At 40.1% G+C, this 17,701-nt stretch overlaps 2 protein-coding genes across 2 annotated transcripts; both read left to right on the forward strand.

Annotated features, from left to right (window-relative positions):
- The first annotated feature begins 295 nt into the window (after positions 1-295).
- LOC125001211 (cytosolic phospholipase A2 zeta-like) lies at positions 296-9,641 on the forward strand. Its single transcript, XM_047577135.1, has 22 exons — positions 296-329; positions 769-799; positions 920-966; positions 1,176-1,248; positions 1,354-1,490; positions 1,850-1,981; positions 2,642-2,682; positions 2,814-2,853; positions 3,001-3,055; positions 3,135-3,256; positions 3,560-3,649; positions 3,952-3,986; positions 4,088-4,226; positions 4,378-4,514; positions 4,611-4,833; positions 4,922-5,036; positions 6,594-6,731; positions 6,841-6,948; positions 7,097-7,267; positions 7,361-7,533; positions 8,186-8,372; positions 8,602-9,641. The coding sequence occupies exons 3-22, from the start codon at positions 937-939 to the stop codon at positions 8,814-8,816; spliced, it is 2,361 nt and encodes a 786-aa protein (XP_047433091.1). The 5' UTR covers positions 296-329; positions 769-799; positions 920-936; the 3' UTR covers positions 8,817-9,641.
- Positions 9,642-11,096: 1,455 nt separating this feature from the next.
- Positions 11,097-17,547, forward strand: LOC125001212 (cytosolic phospholipase A2 beta-like). The gene is made up of 19 exons (XM_047577136.1): positions 11,097-11,142; positions 11,513-11,556; positions 11,741-11,813; positions 11,914-12,050; positions 12,210-12,341; positions 12,655-12,695; positions 12,827-12,866; positions 13,097-13,151; positions 13,237-13,355; positions 13,483-13,572; positions 13,887-13,921; positions 14,021-14,159; positions 14,401-14,537; positions 14,632-14,854; positions 14,948-15,062; positions 16,463-16,600; positions 16,733-16,840; positions 17,069-17,233; positions 17,312-17,547. The coding sequence occupies exons 2-19, from the start codon at positions 11,530-11,532 to the stop codon at positions 17,545-17,547; spliced, it is 2,010 nt and encodes a 669-aa protein (XP_047433092.1). The 5' UTR covers positions 11,097-11,142; positions 11,513-11,529.
- Positions 17,548-17,701: the final 154 nt, after the last annotated feature.

The following is a 17,701-nucleotide window of genomic DNA, read 5'->3' on the forward strand; positions in this document are numbered from 1 at the left end:
GGATTGTCCTGCTTTGTTTGACTCCAGAGTCTGTCAATCTAGGAAAAGCCCGAATGCGTGTTTCCACGTTCATGGTGTGTTTCATAGAAAGAAAGCTTCCACTGTTTATAATTACTGGTGAGTCAGAGAGTCAAAACCTGTCACTGCAAGTTTGTAAAGCTTCCCTCATCATGTTGCCTCCCTTTACTACAAAAACTCACAACTGACATAATACATACTTCCTTGTGAAAGGGATAGGCTACCCTTTATAAAAGCAAACATAGAACAAGCTGGATATCATCTACAACACATTTGTGAAGAGGACCTAAACAAGAGGAAACCCCAAGGAGGTTGTTTTGACTTTGATTTATTTAATTTTTTTATGCTTAAAAAAATAGAAAAAGAGAGAGATTTTAATTAATAATGTCATTACTGTGTCTAATTATTATGGAACGTTAAAATTCAAAATTTACGATCTCATGTAACTTGCTGTAAATCAGTTAGTCTCCATCTGCAGCAACTTCTCTTGTGTCCTGAATATACATGTTGGTTGTTTAATCCAGATGTTATATTGAAATTAATGGCTGTGATAGATGAAATGTGAAAAGCTGCACTTAAAAACAGAAGTCAACCTAACCCTAACCCTAAACTAACCCTAACCCTAAACTTAACCCAGACTGCAGCAACAATATCAATAGTTAGTATTAAGTGCAATCTGTAAATCCATCTCAATTACTGCTCTGCTCTGCTGAACAGAATAACATCAACCTTATGTCCTCTTCTTTGCAGCCCTGCAGAAATTTTGGGACTTCTTCAGTCGGTAAGTTGAACGTTGCTTTGTGACTGATTTTCTCTTTTATCGTTTTTCTTTCACATTAAAATACAATATTTTTCTTTAAAAGAAATAAAGTTTTTTTTAAAAAAAGTATTCTCTTTTCAGGAAGGAAAGATAGCAGAATGGACGATCTCAACGGACTCATATTGGGGGTAATTTTCCAATGTCATGTCAGAGTTTTAACGGTGGTTGACTGTGTGCTGTTATTTCCATTTTAAGCCAGTTCAACCAGTTTGGAAACACATCACTGCTAACGTCAGAATGTCCACATTTTAAATACAGTTTCTCAATGACAGAAAGCACCAGATAAACGCATTTCTTATTTTTTTTTAAACTTGATTCTGTGCATTGGTTCATTCAGGAGAAGGAAACTGTCTCCTACTTGACCCTGAATGTCACCATCCTGAGGGCCAAAACTAAGTCTTACGACTACTGTGAGTAAAAGATATACAAGAAAAACTCTGTGAATTTATGTTGTTTCCGTTTCAGTGTTTTTAAAATGAAAACCTTTTTCTTTTTCTCCTGTTCATTTGTTTCAGTCTCTAAATCTGACTGCTATGTCACACTCTCACTCCCTACGGCGTCAACGAGCACCAGGCGTACGAAAACTATTTCGAACAATAACAAACCTGAGTGGAATGAAAGCTTCACCTTCAGGGTCCCCAGACAATTGAAAGTGAGTACATTGCTGTAATGACTATCCTTGTTTTCAGAGTAATACCACTGGACCAGAACTGCAGATTAAGTCACGTTTGTTTATCTGGATGTAATCTCAGAAAATTCCTCATTGAATTCCTTACTGAAATTAATGGCTGTGGTAAATGAAATATGAAAAGGTGCACGTTAAAACAGAAGTCAACCTAACCCTGACCCTAACCTTAACCTTAACCCTAACCCTAACCTTAACCCAGACTGCGGCAACAGTATCAATACTTAGTATTAAGTGCAAGCTGTAAATCCATCTCAATTACTGCTCTGCTGAAATTGATTTTTTTTTTTTTTTTTTTTAAACACTGTGCAACTCTGTCATTGCAGAATGTCCTGGAGATGAACCTGTTTGATAAGGATTCTTTGAGTGCTGATGACCTGATTTCCACGGTTAACTTTGACATCACAAAGCTCACTGTGGGGAAGACGGAGACCAAGGTGTTTCCTTTAAACCCTGAGGTAAGACACTGTAAACATCAGAAGAGCTAAAATAACACTGGCTACACTGTAAAATTGTGTGAATAAGATGACAGATGCTCTCTTCTTTACATGGGCATAAATGATGCTTCCAGTTTGTTGTAAAAGTACATACAACGGCCAAACCTAAGAAACAGAGGTGCAGTTTAAGTCAGCCCTCAAATAGTCCTGAGACAGACGCCCACAAGTGGCACAAAAGGCCCCTGCACTGTGGAGGTTGTTGGTGATATCATTTACTGATGTTTTGGGGTTTTTCTTCACAGCTCTCGCAATATTTCTGTCATCAACTACTGTTGTTTTACTTGGCCGACCTGTTTGACATCTTTTGCTCAGTACACCAGTAGTTTCTTTCTTATTCAAGATATTCCAAAGTGTCGTGCTTGCTATGCCCAATGCTTGTCCAATGGCTCTGATTGATTTTCCTACGTTTCTAAGCTTGAAAATGGCTTGCTTTTCTCCCATAGACAGCTCTCTGGTCTTCATGTTGATTTATCCTATTTTACAAGAAATGCATACTTTATAGGTTTCAACCCAGGCCAAAAGGTAGACTAGTCATGCAGAGATATGTAATGTTTGAACTGAGGGGACTGTAGTTGTCGTGCCATTTTTAACACATCTTTTGCCTTGTTCACTTTCTTTCAGACAAAGGGTGAACTTGTCATTGAGTTTGAGCTCCTTTTGAGGTACGAGTCACTGAGTTTAGTGTAGTCTGTTACTAGTATCCATCATAAAATATTTTATGTAACTTCATCTTCTACTCCACCAATACATGGTCTCAATACTCATTGGCTGGATGTTTTCCCCCCTTTTACAGTGAGGAGACACATGATTATGTCACTAACGGCATCCTGATGGTAAGGGTTTCATCTTTTTCCTCCCTTGATCACAAATTAAATTAAAAATGGCCTTGGTGTGCACAGCAAATGACAAATTTAATACAGAATTTAATTTTAAGTGTGGTAACCATAATGACTGTCTTTCTGTCTCTCTCTGTCCTCCAGGCTGGCCCATTCTCAGCCTTGCATATCCAAGTTGACAAGCCAACAAATTGTGATGGTATGCTGTCACTAACACAAAATTTTATTGATTTTTTTTTAAATTTTAGATATGAATTAACTCTCTTTTTTCCAACCAGTGCTTGATGGAAAGGTGCTGAAAATAAAGGGCGCCTACCCAGAAAACCAGACAATACATTCAGAGGACCAGAGCCTGTGTTTCTACATCAACAGAGACCTGGAAACTGAACTTGAACTGGCAGTGAGTTTTATTCAGTCTACATGACGCACTCCGGCTTCCTCCCACCTCCAAAGAAATGCTCGTTAGGCTAATTGGTGAATCTAAATGAACCCTAGGTGTGCCCGTGAGTACGAATGGTTGTATGTCTCAGTGTTAGCCTTGCGATAGGCTGGCCACTTCTCTAGGGTGTACCCCGCATCTCGCCCAATGCCAGCTGGGATAGGCTCCAGCAACCCCCGTGACCCTATAGCAGGATTGAGCGGTACGGAAGATGAGACGAGATGTATATAATACGAGGTGTGATTCATCTCTTTTGTCTGTCAGACTGATGCCGATGCAGAACCTGTTGCTTCCATCAAGCTGCCTCCACTACAGGCCCAAAATACAGGAAAAGTCTCTCTAGTCGTTGACAAGGTAAGAGTTCACTTTGTGTGCAGGATAAATTTTCTAAACTATATTTGCTTTTCTCTTTGGATTGTTTGACTTTGGACTGCTCAGTGAAATTTTTACTTTTCTTTCATTGAACTACCCTGGTCCAAATTTGGATGAGGTTGAGTAGTGGCACCAGATCAGCTCTATTAACACATTAATGACTGAAGAATGAACAACCAGTAATACTGAGGACTCCAGTTGAAGTAAAATAAATGCTTATTTGCTGGATGAGTAGAGCATTAACATTAACGTGCATTAAGATATTTGGCATTTTCTCATTGCAGGATACAGTGGATTTTGCTTTAGCAACAGATGAAGGGTAAGGTGATTCATACACAAGTTGCCACAGATGAACTATGAGCATGTTTGTGTGTGTGCATTCACCATGATACCCTTTTATTTTACTTTGCAAACCAACAGCACGAAGAAAGATCTTTTCGCTCGCATTGACTACGACATCCCAACACAAGAGAAAGAATATCTGCAGAAGAGGAAGGCCGTAGTGGCGCAAGCTGTGGAGAAGGTTTTAGGCCTCAACACTCGACTTCGATCCGGTGAGGTAGGACGAGGAGTGTGGCTCTTTAAGACCATGTATTAAAGGACATTACATTAAAAAAGACCACGCCTTAATTAATGCAAAGATTCAACAAATAGTAGTTCTGTTCAACACCCGCTCAGTATGTGCATCCTTTGCTGTACTCTGTGTCCAGGTGCCAAATGTAGCAGTGGTGTCTTCAGGTGGAGGATCTAGAGCCATGACGGGCCTGTTTGGTAGTCTGAGGGCCCTGAAGGAACTCGGCATCCTGGATGCTGCCACGTACATCACTGGAGTGTCTGGATCCACCTGGTCAGACAAATATCCGGGTCCTTAAACCTTTCATGAACATGAAAAGGACCAATGATTTCAGAGTGAACTAACAGCATCGTCTTCCATTGTCAACAGGACTATGTCTGCTTTGTGTCAGGAAGCTAATTGGTCACAGCAGGACATCAACACCTTCATCTCAGCAATAAGGGAAAATCTCGGCAGGTCAGAGCTGAGCCTTTTCAGTTGGAAGGAATTATACTATTACTATTCAGAGCTGAAAAAGAAAGCTGATGACGGCTACTCTGTGTCGGCCGTTGATTTGTTTGGCCTGGTCTGTGAGAAACTCATTTTTGGGAAGGTGAGCAGATGAGTACTCAACTATTTCAAATCTCAGTTCAAAATGAAAGCCCCAAGACAATAATTAAAATATGTGTTTGGAATTGCAGAAACTGACCAGTACCCTGTCAGACCAGCAGAAGACAGTGAATGAAGGTCAAAACCCTTTCCCTATATACACTGCTGTCAACATAAAGGATGTTGTAGACTGTGAAACTGAAAAGGGTAAATATCCTGGAGACATTTTTCTAACCCAGATGATTGTTAATATGAAAACAACTTCATTATTTAATGTTGTACAGAATTGCATCAAAGGGTAGTTCAGGAAGGACAAAAAGAATGTTATACTATTTAATTCAATCATTCAAGCTGGTCTTTACTTTCATTTTGGACAATCACACCACATTTCAGTGTTTTTCTAACCAGCCTGCAGACCAAACAAGCTCCGCCAGTTTTAAAAGGTGTGGACTGAGTGAATTGGAAGTGATGTGTGAGGACTTCTTTGAAAGCACAAATGTGTGGGCGTGTTTGAAACATCTACCTTAAGAGAGGACTCTGACGTTAAACAGTGGGTGTAACTGACTATGTCAGCACGTCATTCCCACCTAACACTGCAGGACCTTTCCCAAAGATAAACCTAGGGTTATTGGTGTGGTGCCCTCTATCCTATGTGCTATCTTGGTTGCACTCAGGTGATGCTGACTTAAACAAGTAGGCAAGATACAGCCTCTGTAGATCAGACAAGACAAGGCAAGGCAAGGCAAAAGACAGGACAGGTTGATCATGGGGGAAGATTGTACCAACACAGATCCCCAGAGCTTGCTGCATGGTCTTCAGTACATCACAGGGTACCGACAGAAGACACAACAACAAGAAAAAACTCCGTCCCAGATAAACTTAATGAAACACTCACTTTGAGACCTTCAACTATGACCAGATTACATACTAGACCTTCTCTGTGTTTTGAGGGAGGTGGGCATGGTTCCGAGGAGAACAAATCCAAGCAAGCCACCTCACTCACAGACAACATCCTAGGGCGTATACTCACTGTCCTCACAAACACCATTAATCTGTCCCTCGTCCATTCCTCAGTACCAACCTGTTTTAAAGTACAGCTATTACCTGTACCTCCCAAAGAACATGCCTATTCACCCCATATTGTTATGAAGGGAGGATAATTATGAAAAAAGGCCGTCCCTGATACTTTGGAAAGTACAATGGATGATGATGCTCTCACATGGAGGGTAATGACATGAGTCAGAATGCTATTGATTGATTATAGCTTGGCATTCAACACATTCATACCATACAGACTTTGTAAAAAGCTCCTGGCCCTTAGGCTGGTTCTCCCTCTGTAACTGGGTGTTGAACTTCTTAATAGACAGACCTCAGTCAGTCAGTGTGGGAAACCAGACATTGAACAACAGGACTGTGAACATTGGGACTCCTCAGTGTTGTGTGCTCAGTTCACCGCTGCACATTTGCAGGTGACACCTTGTACAGCCTGAAACAGAAGTGGAGGAGGTGAAAAACTTCCCATTTCCTGGAGTGTACTTCAGTGAGGATCTCACAACACTCAACAGTTGCTAATGATAACCTAACAATGAATGTACTTCAGTGAGGAGGCTTGTCAACACATGAACCAAAATCTTTAGCAAATTTTATAAAAGTACAGCTTAGAGTAAATTGTGGTTTGGGGAACTGTACTATTTAGAACAGGAAGGCTGCTAATAAAAACTGCACAATGCATTTATTGTTATTTTAAATTGATCTTGTTGACAGAGTGGTGCGAGTTCACCCCCTGCGAGGTGGGCCTTCAAAAATATGGGGCTTTCATCCCCAGTGAGTCCTTAGGAAGCCAGTTCCTCCTCGGCCATAAGATCAAGGAACACTCACAGATCCGCCTGCCTTATCTGATTGGTGAGAAAGCTTCTCCAGTAGTCGACATCAAAGTGGGAAACAAACCCCATGTTTATGGTGACAATATCTTTTTTTATTATTATTATTATTTTCATGTCAACCTAATCAGGAATATGGAGCAGTTTCTTCTCTACGAGCATATCCGAACTTTTGGATGCCGTTATGCAAAATCCAGATGATTCGAATGCCTCGATGGAAGAAGATGAGAGCACCAGAGGTACAATCGCTTAATTTTTTAAATGCTTCACTGCAGAACAGAACAAACATTTAAACATCCACCATGCTTGTTGTTAGTACAATCATCGTGACCTCCACTGAATTATGTGACCATTTCCCTCTTAAATGATGTGTATGTTCCCTTGTAGGAGATGACTCAGAAGCACTTGAAACCAGAAATTTATCAACAGCGTCAACTTGCAGTTCACTTAATGAACTCCTCAAGGATCGTCCAATCATCTCTGAGATGCACAATTTCACGCATGGTTTCTTCCTGCGTTCAAACTACGATAAATACAGCCACTTCCAGGCACAAAAAGGTGAACAAAAAAAACAAAACGAAGATGGTCTCAAGCCACATGACCCCCTGATCACTGACCCATCCTAACTTTTACCTTCCATTCTGTGGACAGAGAACCACCCGGATGCCTTCCCATACAAGCTGACCCCCAGTGACCCCATTCTACACTTGGCTGATTCTGCCCTAGACATCAACATTGGCTGTCCACCGATCCTGCGACCAGAGAGAGACGTTGATGTCATCATAAGCCTGAACTATGCATGGGACCGGCAGGACATGCTCAAAGTAAACAAAAAGACCTCAAGGAAATGCTTGTAAAATGCCTTTTGGACCAAGTCTTGTTTCCAAAATCCAAAATCCTTAAATCATGATTCTAGAAGAACTCTCATTTTTAACCATAGTAATTTTAGAATTGAGTCCAGTGTCGAAGTCAAAAAAAAAAAACATAACAATGTGAAAAAGTAAACTCATTTTGTGGAAGCCAATCCTCTTGACATTATGGACCCAATGATTGGTACTCGATAGGTGGAAGATGTCTTATTAAAACCTCTGGTATCCTTGTTGGTAATGAAGTGTCTAACGTCACCATACCAAAATCTAAAGAGGTCTCTACAGCCCTCAAATTTGGCCAAGGATTAAAAATTGTCTACAGTTGGTGTAAAGTTGAAACTGCCCCTTTCCCCAAACCATCTTCCTTAGAAAATTCTGCCCAACAGGCTATCTGATGGTGAAATGGCCTGCAGGTAACTGCCCATAGAATAACTTCCCATGGAGAACAAATAGTTCTTCTTAAGTTATTACCATTTCTGTATCTGATTCTGCACTGTCAAAAAACAAACAAACAAACAAAAAGCAAACAAAAAGAACAAAATGAAAATCCAAGAAAAGTAAAATTTAAGTGGAGAAGACTTTAACACCATTCTGTTTAATTTATCAGGTCATTAAGGATACAACAGAATACTGCAAAGAACGCAACATCCCCTTCCCCAATGCTGACTATGACAGTCTGGAAAAAGAGCCTACAAAGGAAGTCTACATTCTGGAGGATAAGGAGAATCCCAAGGCTCCCATAGTGATTCACTTCCCTCTTGTCAACAGGACATACAGAGACTACAAAAGTCCTGGTAAGTTTTTTAATTCAGAAAAGTAGCCAACATCACATATTATACACATATATAAATTAATTCCAAGGCCAAATTAGAGTCCATCTGTTCAGAAAACAAGGATTTGTCATAGTCTGATCTCACCCATTCACCACAATGTGCATGTAAAGTTTTTTGTTAATTAATCCATCTCTATCATCATCATCATCATCATCATCATCGTCATTATCATCATCATGTGTCTTTACAGGTGTGAAACGTGTGACTGAGGAGGAAATAGAAGCTGGGAAGGTAGACGTGGACAGTGAGAACTCTCCATACACCACCATCAACCTGTGCTACTCCAATGAGGATTTCGATGCTCTGGTGGACCTCACCACTTACAACATCCTGAATAACAAGGAGAGCATCCATGAGGTCCTCCAGAAGGCCCTGCAGAGGAGGGCGTCAAAGATAAAGAAATAGTTGATATGTGCTCAGTGACGCACCAAGTCACCTTCAAAGCCACTTACAGAAAGGTTGATAGTGATTTTTGTGTGTGTGTGTGTGTGCGCGCGTGTGCGTGTGCGTGTGTGTGCTTAAACAGATTATTATTTATCTAGATATTTAATATTTAGTCTTATATTTATATTGCAACATTGAACCTACAGTTTATTTATATATGAGTCCTTGTTTACCACACAACTGGTGAAGAATTCTATCCTCAATATTCAGGTTTTTTCTTAAACCAAAAAGACTTGAACCGATTGAACGTATTCCAGATGCAACCTACTGTAAATGCAGCATGGAGAGGTAATGCAAAATGGAAGGGAATACTAGGTACAGGGAATCTGGGGATTTGGGCAGGAAAAAAACAGACACAGGAAGTAAAATTGACATAGGATCAATAGATCAGTTTAAGAAAAATAAAAGTGATGGGACACAGGGAACTTTTTCAAAATAAAAACGCACATGAGCTGCAAGAATCCATACCGCACTAAAAAAATAAATAAAAGGTCTGCACAGATGTCTGCGAATATGGTGTGTGCATTATACTTGCCACTAAACAAAATGTAACACTACCTGCTCACTTTGAGCACAGTTTTGTGGGATGGTAATATTGTCTAATTGCACAAACAACATTGCAGCCCTGCAGTCTGATATCAATGCCAAGCCTGCCTTCTAGTGTTCACTATCTGAAAACACATCTTGGAAAAACCAAAGAAGGACCAAAGAAGAATACTTGAAAAAACTTGTTGAGTCCAACTGTCATAGCCCACATTAAGTTTATTAAAACCTTCTGCCAAATGACTTGGGTGATTTTGTTATTCTTGGACCTAACAGCAACCTTTGACACTGTGGACCATAATATTTTAATAGCTTGGATCCAATATCTACTGGGCATTTGCAGTACTGGTCTCAATTGGTTCAGGTCATACCTGGCAGGCAGGATCATGCATATAAGCCATGGTGGTGAGTTCTGCTCTGCCCCTCTGTTATATGGGGTTCGACAGGGTTCAATTCTAGGGCCCCTTGCTTTTTTCCCATCATTGTGCTGGCGACAATGGGTTGAAACCTATAAAGTATGCATTTCTTGTTAAAGAAGATAAATCAACCAGACCAGACAGCTGTCTATGGGAGAAAAGCAAGCCATCTTCCAGCTGAGAAAGGCAGGAAAATCAATCAGAGTCATTGGACAAACATTGAGCATAGCAAGCACAACAACTTGGAATGTCTTGAATAGGAAAGAAACTACTAGTGTACTGAGCAACAGATGTCGAACAGGTCAGCCAAGGAAAACAACAGTAGTTGATGACAGAAATATTGCAAAAACTGTGAAGAAAAATCCCAAAACATCATCAACGACCTCCACAATGCAGGGCTGAAGGTATCACGATCCACTGTTCGAAGAAGACTCCGAGAGCAGAAATATAGAGGCCATACCAAAAGATGCCAACCACGCATCGGTAGTAAGAATGGGAAGGCCAGATTGAAATTTGCAAAGAAGTACAGAGATGAGCCACAAAAGTTGTGGAACACAATCTTTTGGACTGATGAGACCTAGATTAATCTCTACCAAAGTGATGGAAAGGCCAAAGTGTGGAGAAAGAGAGGCACTGCTTATGATCCGAAGCATACAAGCTCATCTGTGAAGCATGGTGGAGGTAATGTCATGGCTTGGGCATACATGGCCGCTTCTGGATCAAGCTCATTAATATTTATTGATGATGTAACTGATGATTGTAACAGCAGAATGAATTCCAAAGTCATCACATAGTCCCACATCATGACTCCTTGGTTATAGTGCAAGATGATAAGACTCAATAGTAAGATGAAGATAAAACCAGAAACAGTAATTGATAAGATCATTTACTTGGTGGTTACACAAAGTTTCTCAGGTTGTACTGTTCTCTGAGTGTGTTAGTTTGAAACTTAAATGCTCTTATGAAAACTGGGATGCAATGAAATTTGAAATTACAAAGAAGAGATTTGAAATTTGAAATTGTGGTGAATGTACCTTTGCACCCATTCACTGTTCGTTCCCGGATTCAGGGGCATCGATCTTGACCCGTTTGTTGCTCTTAGCTCAACAACCGTCAATGAATAAATGAAGATCAAAACCTGTCCTGCAGGCTCATAAAGCATCTGTCTTTACCTACTTCCTGTACAAAAACAAATGTCAACTGACGTGATAGATATGTCCTTGTGATAGGGATAGGTTGTCCCTTATAAAAGGAATCACACACCAAGTCGAGTACCGTCTACAACACATTTGCGAAGAGGACTTCAACAAGAGGAAAACCCCAAGGAGGTTGTTTGAAATTTGATTTATTTAAGCTTTGAGAATGCTAAAACATAAGAGATTTTAATTAATAGTGTAATAATGTGTCTAATTATTATATAATATATTATATACGAATTATTATATAAAATATATATATTATAACTGTATATACATGTTGGTTGTTTAATCCAGATGTTATACCGAAATGAATGGCTGTGGTAGATGAAAAGCTGCACTTAAAGACATTAGAAAACCTAACCCAGCCTGTGGTAACAGTACTAATAGTTAGTACTGCAGTAATCTGTGAATCCATTTCAATTATTGCTCTGCTTTGCTGAACAGAACAACATCAACCTTATGTCCTCTTCTTTGCAGTAAGTTAGTATTTTCTTTTCAGGAAGGAAGGATAGCAGAATGGACAATCTTGGACTCATGTTGGGGGTAAAATTTCCATTCGAGTTTTAACAGTGGTTGTCTGTGTGCAGCTTTTGACTGTGTGCTTCTAATTCCGTTTTAAGCCAGTTCAACCAGTTTAACATGACTTCTAATGTCAGAATGTCAACATTTAAAATACAGCAGATTTCTTACATTTCTTTAACTTGATTCCGTACATTGGTTCATTCAGAAGAAAGAAACCGTCTCCTTCTTGACCCTGAATGTCACCATCCTGAGGGCCAAAACCAAATCTTACGACTACTGTAAGTAAAAGATATTTAAGAAAACCTTTGTGCATTTATGTTGTTTCCGTTTCAGTGTTTTTAAAATGAAAACCTTTTTCTTTTTCTCCTGTTCATTTAGTCTCTAAAGCTGACTGCTATGTCACACTCTCACTCCCTACGGCTTCAACGAGGACCTGGCGCACGAAAACTATTTGGAACAACAACAAACCTGAGTGGAATGAAACCTTCACCTTCAGGGTCCCCAGACAATTGAAAGTGAGTATTTTTATAATGACTGTCCTTATTTTCAAAGTAATCCCACTGGACCAGAACTGCAGGCGAGTCACATTTGTTTATCTTCATGATGTAATCTCATAGAAAATTCCTTAGGTTTTTTTTTTTTTTTTTTTACACTTTGCAACTCTCTCATTGCAGAATGTCCTGGAGATGAACCTGTTTGATGAAGATTCTTATCATGCTGATGACCTGATTTCCACGGTTAACTTTGACATCACAAAGCTCACTGTGGGGAAGAAGGAGACCAAGGTGTTTCCTTTAAAGTCTGAGGTAAAACACTGTAAACACAGAAGAGCTAAAATAATACTGGCTGCAGTTCAAGTCAGCATGTCAAGACAAATAGTTCTGAGACTGACGGCCACAAGTGGCATGAAAGGCTCCGAAAAATGCCAAGTCTGAACATAAAAAGCACTGACATGTACTTCCTGCAAAAGTCAAACCTGCTAAAGACAAAATACTTCCATATCACCACCATTCAACCGATCTTCAGTAACCATCTGTTCCTGCCACTGTCATCGTAAATATGAGACATATTTTATATTTTAACCCCATCTTTTTGATTGCCTTGTTCGCTTTCTTTCAGACAACGAGTGAACTTGAGGTTCAGTTTGAGCTCCTTTTGAGGTATGAGTCACTGAGTTTAGTGTAGTCTGTTACAAGTGTTCATCATAAAATACTTCATGCAACCTTATCTTATACTCCATCAATACATGGTCTCAATACTCACTGGCTGGATGTTTTCCTCACTTTTGCAGTAAGGACACGTGTGATTATGTCACCAACGGCATCCTGATGGTAAGGGTTTCATCTTTTTCCTCCCTTGATCAGAAATTAAATTACAAATAGCCTTTGGCAAAATTTGAATGTATTTAGCTAGCATTTATATATTAAATATATATGGGTTTCGTGCACCATTATACTCGATGAAAATTTAGGAGGTACACACCAAAGACAAATGTAATGCAGAATTTAATTTTAAATGGACTGACCATAATGACTGTTTTTCTGTCTCTCTCTGTCCCCAGGCTGCCCCATTCTCTGCCTTGCATATCAAAGTTGACAAGCCAAGAAGCTGTGATGGTATTTTGTCAATTAGACAAAATTATGTTGATTTATTTATTTTAGATATTAATTAACTCCACATTTTTATTTCTTTCCCAACCAGTGCTTGATGGGAAAGTGCTGAAAATAAAGGGTGCCTTCCCAGAAAATCAGACAATAGATTCACAAGACCAGAGCCTGTGTTTCTATATCAACAGAGACCTGGAGACTGAACTTGAACTGGTAGTGATTTTAAATAGTCTACACAACAGTCCTACACACTTATTTAAACCAGTGTAAAGCTCTCATGAAACTCAAATAGCATGTGTGTATATAATACGGGGTGTTAATCTTCTCTTTTGTCTGTCAGACTGATGTCGATGTAGAACCTGTTGCTTCCATTAAGCTGCCTCCACTACAGGCGCGAAATACGGGAAAAGTCTCTGTAGTCGTTGACAAGGTAAGAGTTCAGTTTGTGTGCGGTACAAATTTTGTAAGGTATATTCACCTTTTTCTTTGGATTGTTTGAGTTTGGACTGTTCAGTGAGATTTTAATTTTTCTTTCATTGAACTACCCTGGTTCAAACTTGGATGAGGCTCTATTAACACATTAATGACTGAAGAATGAACAACCAGCAATACTGAGGACTCCAGTTGAACCTGTCCTCCAAATTCAACTAGCTCCTAAACTGAACAATTAAAGTAAACATTTGTTAGATGAGGTGAATATTAACATTAACGTGCATTAAGATATTTGGCATTTTCTCATTGCAGGACACAGTGGATTTTGCTCTAGCAACAGATGAAGGGTAAGGTGATTCATGCACAAGTTTCCACAGATGAACTGAGTGTGTTTGTGTGTGTGCATTTACCATGATACGCTTTTATTTTACTTTGCAAATCAACAGCACAAAGAACCGTCTTTTTGCTCGTATTGCCTACGACATCCCGAAACAAGAGAAACAATACCTGCAGAAGAGGAAGGCCGTAGTGGCGCAAGCTGTGAAGAAGATTTTGGGCCTAAACACTCGACTCCAATCCAATGAGGTAGGACGAGGAGTGTGGCTCTTTGTTAATGTAATGTCCTTTAATTCATGGTTTCAAAGACCAAGACTTAATTCATGCAAAAGCTTTTAGTTAGACAGGTTGTGAGGGACTTCAGATGCAGAGGAACCCATGGAGAGAAGAAAAGAGAGGGATAGGGAGGGTGGGGTTGAGAACTCAGATGAATAGTAGCTTGTTCAACACCCTCCCAGCATGTGCATCATTTGCTGTGCTCTGTGTCCAGGTGCCAACTGTAGCAGTGGTGGCTTCAGGTGGAGGAACTAGAGCAATGACGGGCCTGTTTGGTAGTCTGAGGGGCCTGAAGGAACTCGGCGTCCTGGATGCTGCCACATACATCACTGGAGTGTCTGGATCCACCTGGTCAGACAAATATCTGGGTCCTTACACGTTTCAAACATGAAAAGGACCAATGGTTACAGAGAGAACTAACAGCATCGTCTTCCACTGTCAACAGGACTATGTCTGCTTTGTATCAGGAAGCTAACTGGTCACAGCAGGACATCAACACCTTCATCTCAGCAGTAAGGGAAAATCTCAACAGGTCGATTCCAAGCCTTTTCCATTGGGAGGAATTATACTATTACTATTCAGAGCTGTCACAGAAAGCTGATGACGGCTACTCTGTGTCGGCCGTTGATTTGTTCGGCCTGGTTTGTGAGAAACTCATTTTTGGGAAGGTGAGTAGATGAGTACTCAACTATTTCAAATCTTTTGAAAGTTCAAAATGAAAGCACCAAGATAATAATCACAATATTTGTTTGAAATTGCAGAAACTGAACAGTACCCTGTCAGACCAGCAGAAGACAGTGAATAGAGGTCAAAACCCTTTCCCTATATACACTGCTGTCAACATAAAGGACGTTGTAGACTGTGAAACTGAAAAGGGTAAATATCTTGGAGACATTTTCCAACTCAGACGAATGTTCCCATGAAAACAAATTAATTATTTAATGTTGTACAGAATTGCCTCAAAGGGTATTTCATGAAGGACACAAAGAACGTTGGACTATTTAATACAATCATTCAAGCCTGTCTTTACTTTCATTTTGTTGTTTCTTCTTTTACTTTCATTTTTAAACAATCACAACACATTTCAGTTTTTTTCTTACCAGCCTACAGGCAACTCCTCAAACAAGCTCTGCCAGTTTAATTAAGGTGTGCATTGAGGAATCAGAACTGATGTGTCAGGACTTCTTTGAAAGCACAAATGTGTGGGCGTGAAGCAGTGGGTGTGGCTCATTTTGTGAGCATGTCATTCCCACCTAACACTGCAGGACCTTTCCCAAAGATAAACCTAGGGATAATGGTGTGGTGCCCTCTATCCTATGTGCTCCCTTGGTTGCATTTGTCTCAGGTGATGCTGACTTAAACAAGAAGGCAAGATACAACCTCTGTAGATCAGACAAGGTAAGGTAAGGCAAAAGACAGGACAGATTGATCATAGAGGAAGATTGTACCGACAGAAGACACACACAAAAAAAAACTCCTTCTCAGATAAACCTAATGAAACACTCACTTTGAGACCTTCAACTATGACTAGATGACATATTAGACCTTCTCTGTGTTTTGAGGGAGGTGGGCATGGTTCCAAGGAGAACAAATCCAAGCAAGCCACCTCGCTCACGGACAACATCCTAGGGCGTATACTCACTGTCCTCACAAACACCGTTAATCTGTCCCTCGTCCATTCCTCAGTACCAACCTGTTTTAAAGTACAGCTATTACCTGTACCTCCCAAAGAACCTGCCTCTTCGCCCCATATTGTTTTGAAGGGAGGATAATAATGAAAAAAGACCGTCATACCATAGAGACTACGTAAAAAAAAAAAACTCCTGGCCCTTGGGCTGTAACTGTAACTGGGTGTTGAACTTCTTAATAGACAGACCTCAGTCAGTCAGTGTGGGAAACCAGACATTGAACAACAGGACTGTGAGCATCGCGACTCCTCAGGTTTGTGTGCTCAGCTCACCGCTGCACATTTGCAGGTGACACCTTGTACAGCCTGAAACAGAAGTGGAGGAGGTGAAAAACTTCCCATTTCCTGGAGTGTACTTCAGTGAGGATCTCACAACACTCAACAGTTGCTAATGACAACCTAACAATGACTGTACTACAGTGAGGAGGCTTGTCAACACATTAACCAAAATCCTCAGCAAATTTTATAAAAGTACAGCTGAGAGTGTATTGTGGTTTGGGAAACTACACTAAGCAGGACAGGAATGCTGCTAATAAAAAACTTCTCAATGCATTTATTGTTTCTTAATTTAAACTGATCTTGTTGACAGAGTGGTGCGAGTTCACCCCCTACGAGGTGGGCCTTCAAAAATATGGGGCTTTCATCCCCAGTGAGGCCTTAGGAAGCCAGTTCCTCCTCGGCCATAAGATCAAGGAACACTCACAGCTCCGCCTGCCTTATCTGATTGGTGAGAAAGCTTCTCCAGTGGTCGACATCAAAGTGGGAAACAAACCCCATATTTGTGGTGACAATATCAATTTTTTATTTATTTATTTAATTTATTTATTTATTTTTTTAATTTTCATGTCAACCTTATCAGGAATATGGAGCAGTTTCTTCTCTGCGAGCATATCCGAAATTTTGGACACCGTTATGCAAAATCCAGACGATTTGAATGACTCCATGGAAGAAGATGAGAGCAACAGAGGTACAACCACTTAATTTCTTAGATCCTGCACTACAGAATAGAAAAAATACAGTTAAACATCCACCATGCTTGTTGTCATCATTGGTTTGTATACTGTCATAGAGACATTATTTTCTGCACAGTTAGAGTTTGTAGGTTAGTATTTAAATAATATGAAAACCACTGAAGTAGAATTATGTGACTATTCCTCTCTTTAATGATGTGTATGTATGCTGTCTTCTTTTGTAGATGACTCAACACCTGAAACCAGAAATTTATCGAGAGCATCAACTTTCAGTTCACTTACTGAACTTGTCAAGGGTCGTCCAGTCATCTCTGAGATGCACAATTTCACACATGGTTTCTTCCTGCACTCAAACTATGATAAACACAGCTTCTTCAAGGCATATAAAGGTAAAAAAGAAAACAAAGATAACATCCTCGTCATCAACCCAGCCTAACGTTTGCCAATTCCTTCCATTCTGTGGACAGAGAACCACCCGGATGCCTTCCCAAACAAGCTGACCCCCAGTGACCCCATTCTGCGTTTGGCTGATTGTGCTCTAGCCATCAACATCGGCTGTCCACCAATCCTGCGGCCAGAGAGAGATGTGGACGTCATCATAAGCCTGAACTACTCGTGGGAACCGCAGGACATGCTCAATGTAAACAAAAAGATGACAATGCCTTTCGGACCAGGTCTTGTTTACAAAATCCCAAATCCTTAAACCAGGATTCCAGATGAACTCGAAAAAACTTTTCTCATTTTAAACCATGATAATTTTAGTATTGAGTTCGGTGTCAAAGTCTGAAAACATAGCAATGTGAAAAAATAAGTTCATTCTGTGGAAACTAACCCTCTTGACATCATGGACCCAATGA

Source organism: Mugil cephalus, chromosome 23 (genome assembly GCF_022458985.1).
Source record: "Mugil cephalus isolate CIBA_MC_2020 chromosome 23, CIBA_Mcephalus_1.1, whole genome shotgun sequence".
NCBI classification, from domain to species: domain Eukaryota; kingdom Metazoa; phylum Chordata; class Actinopteri; order Mugiliformes; family Mugilidae; genus Mugil; species Mugil cephalus.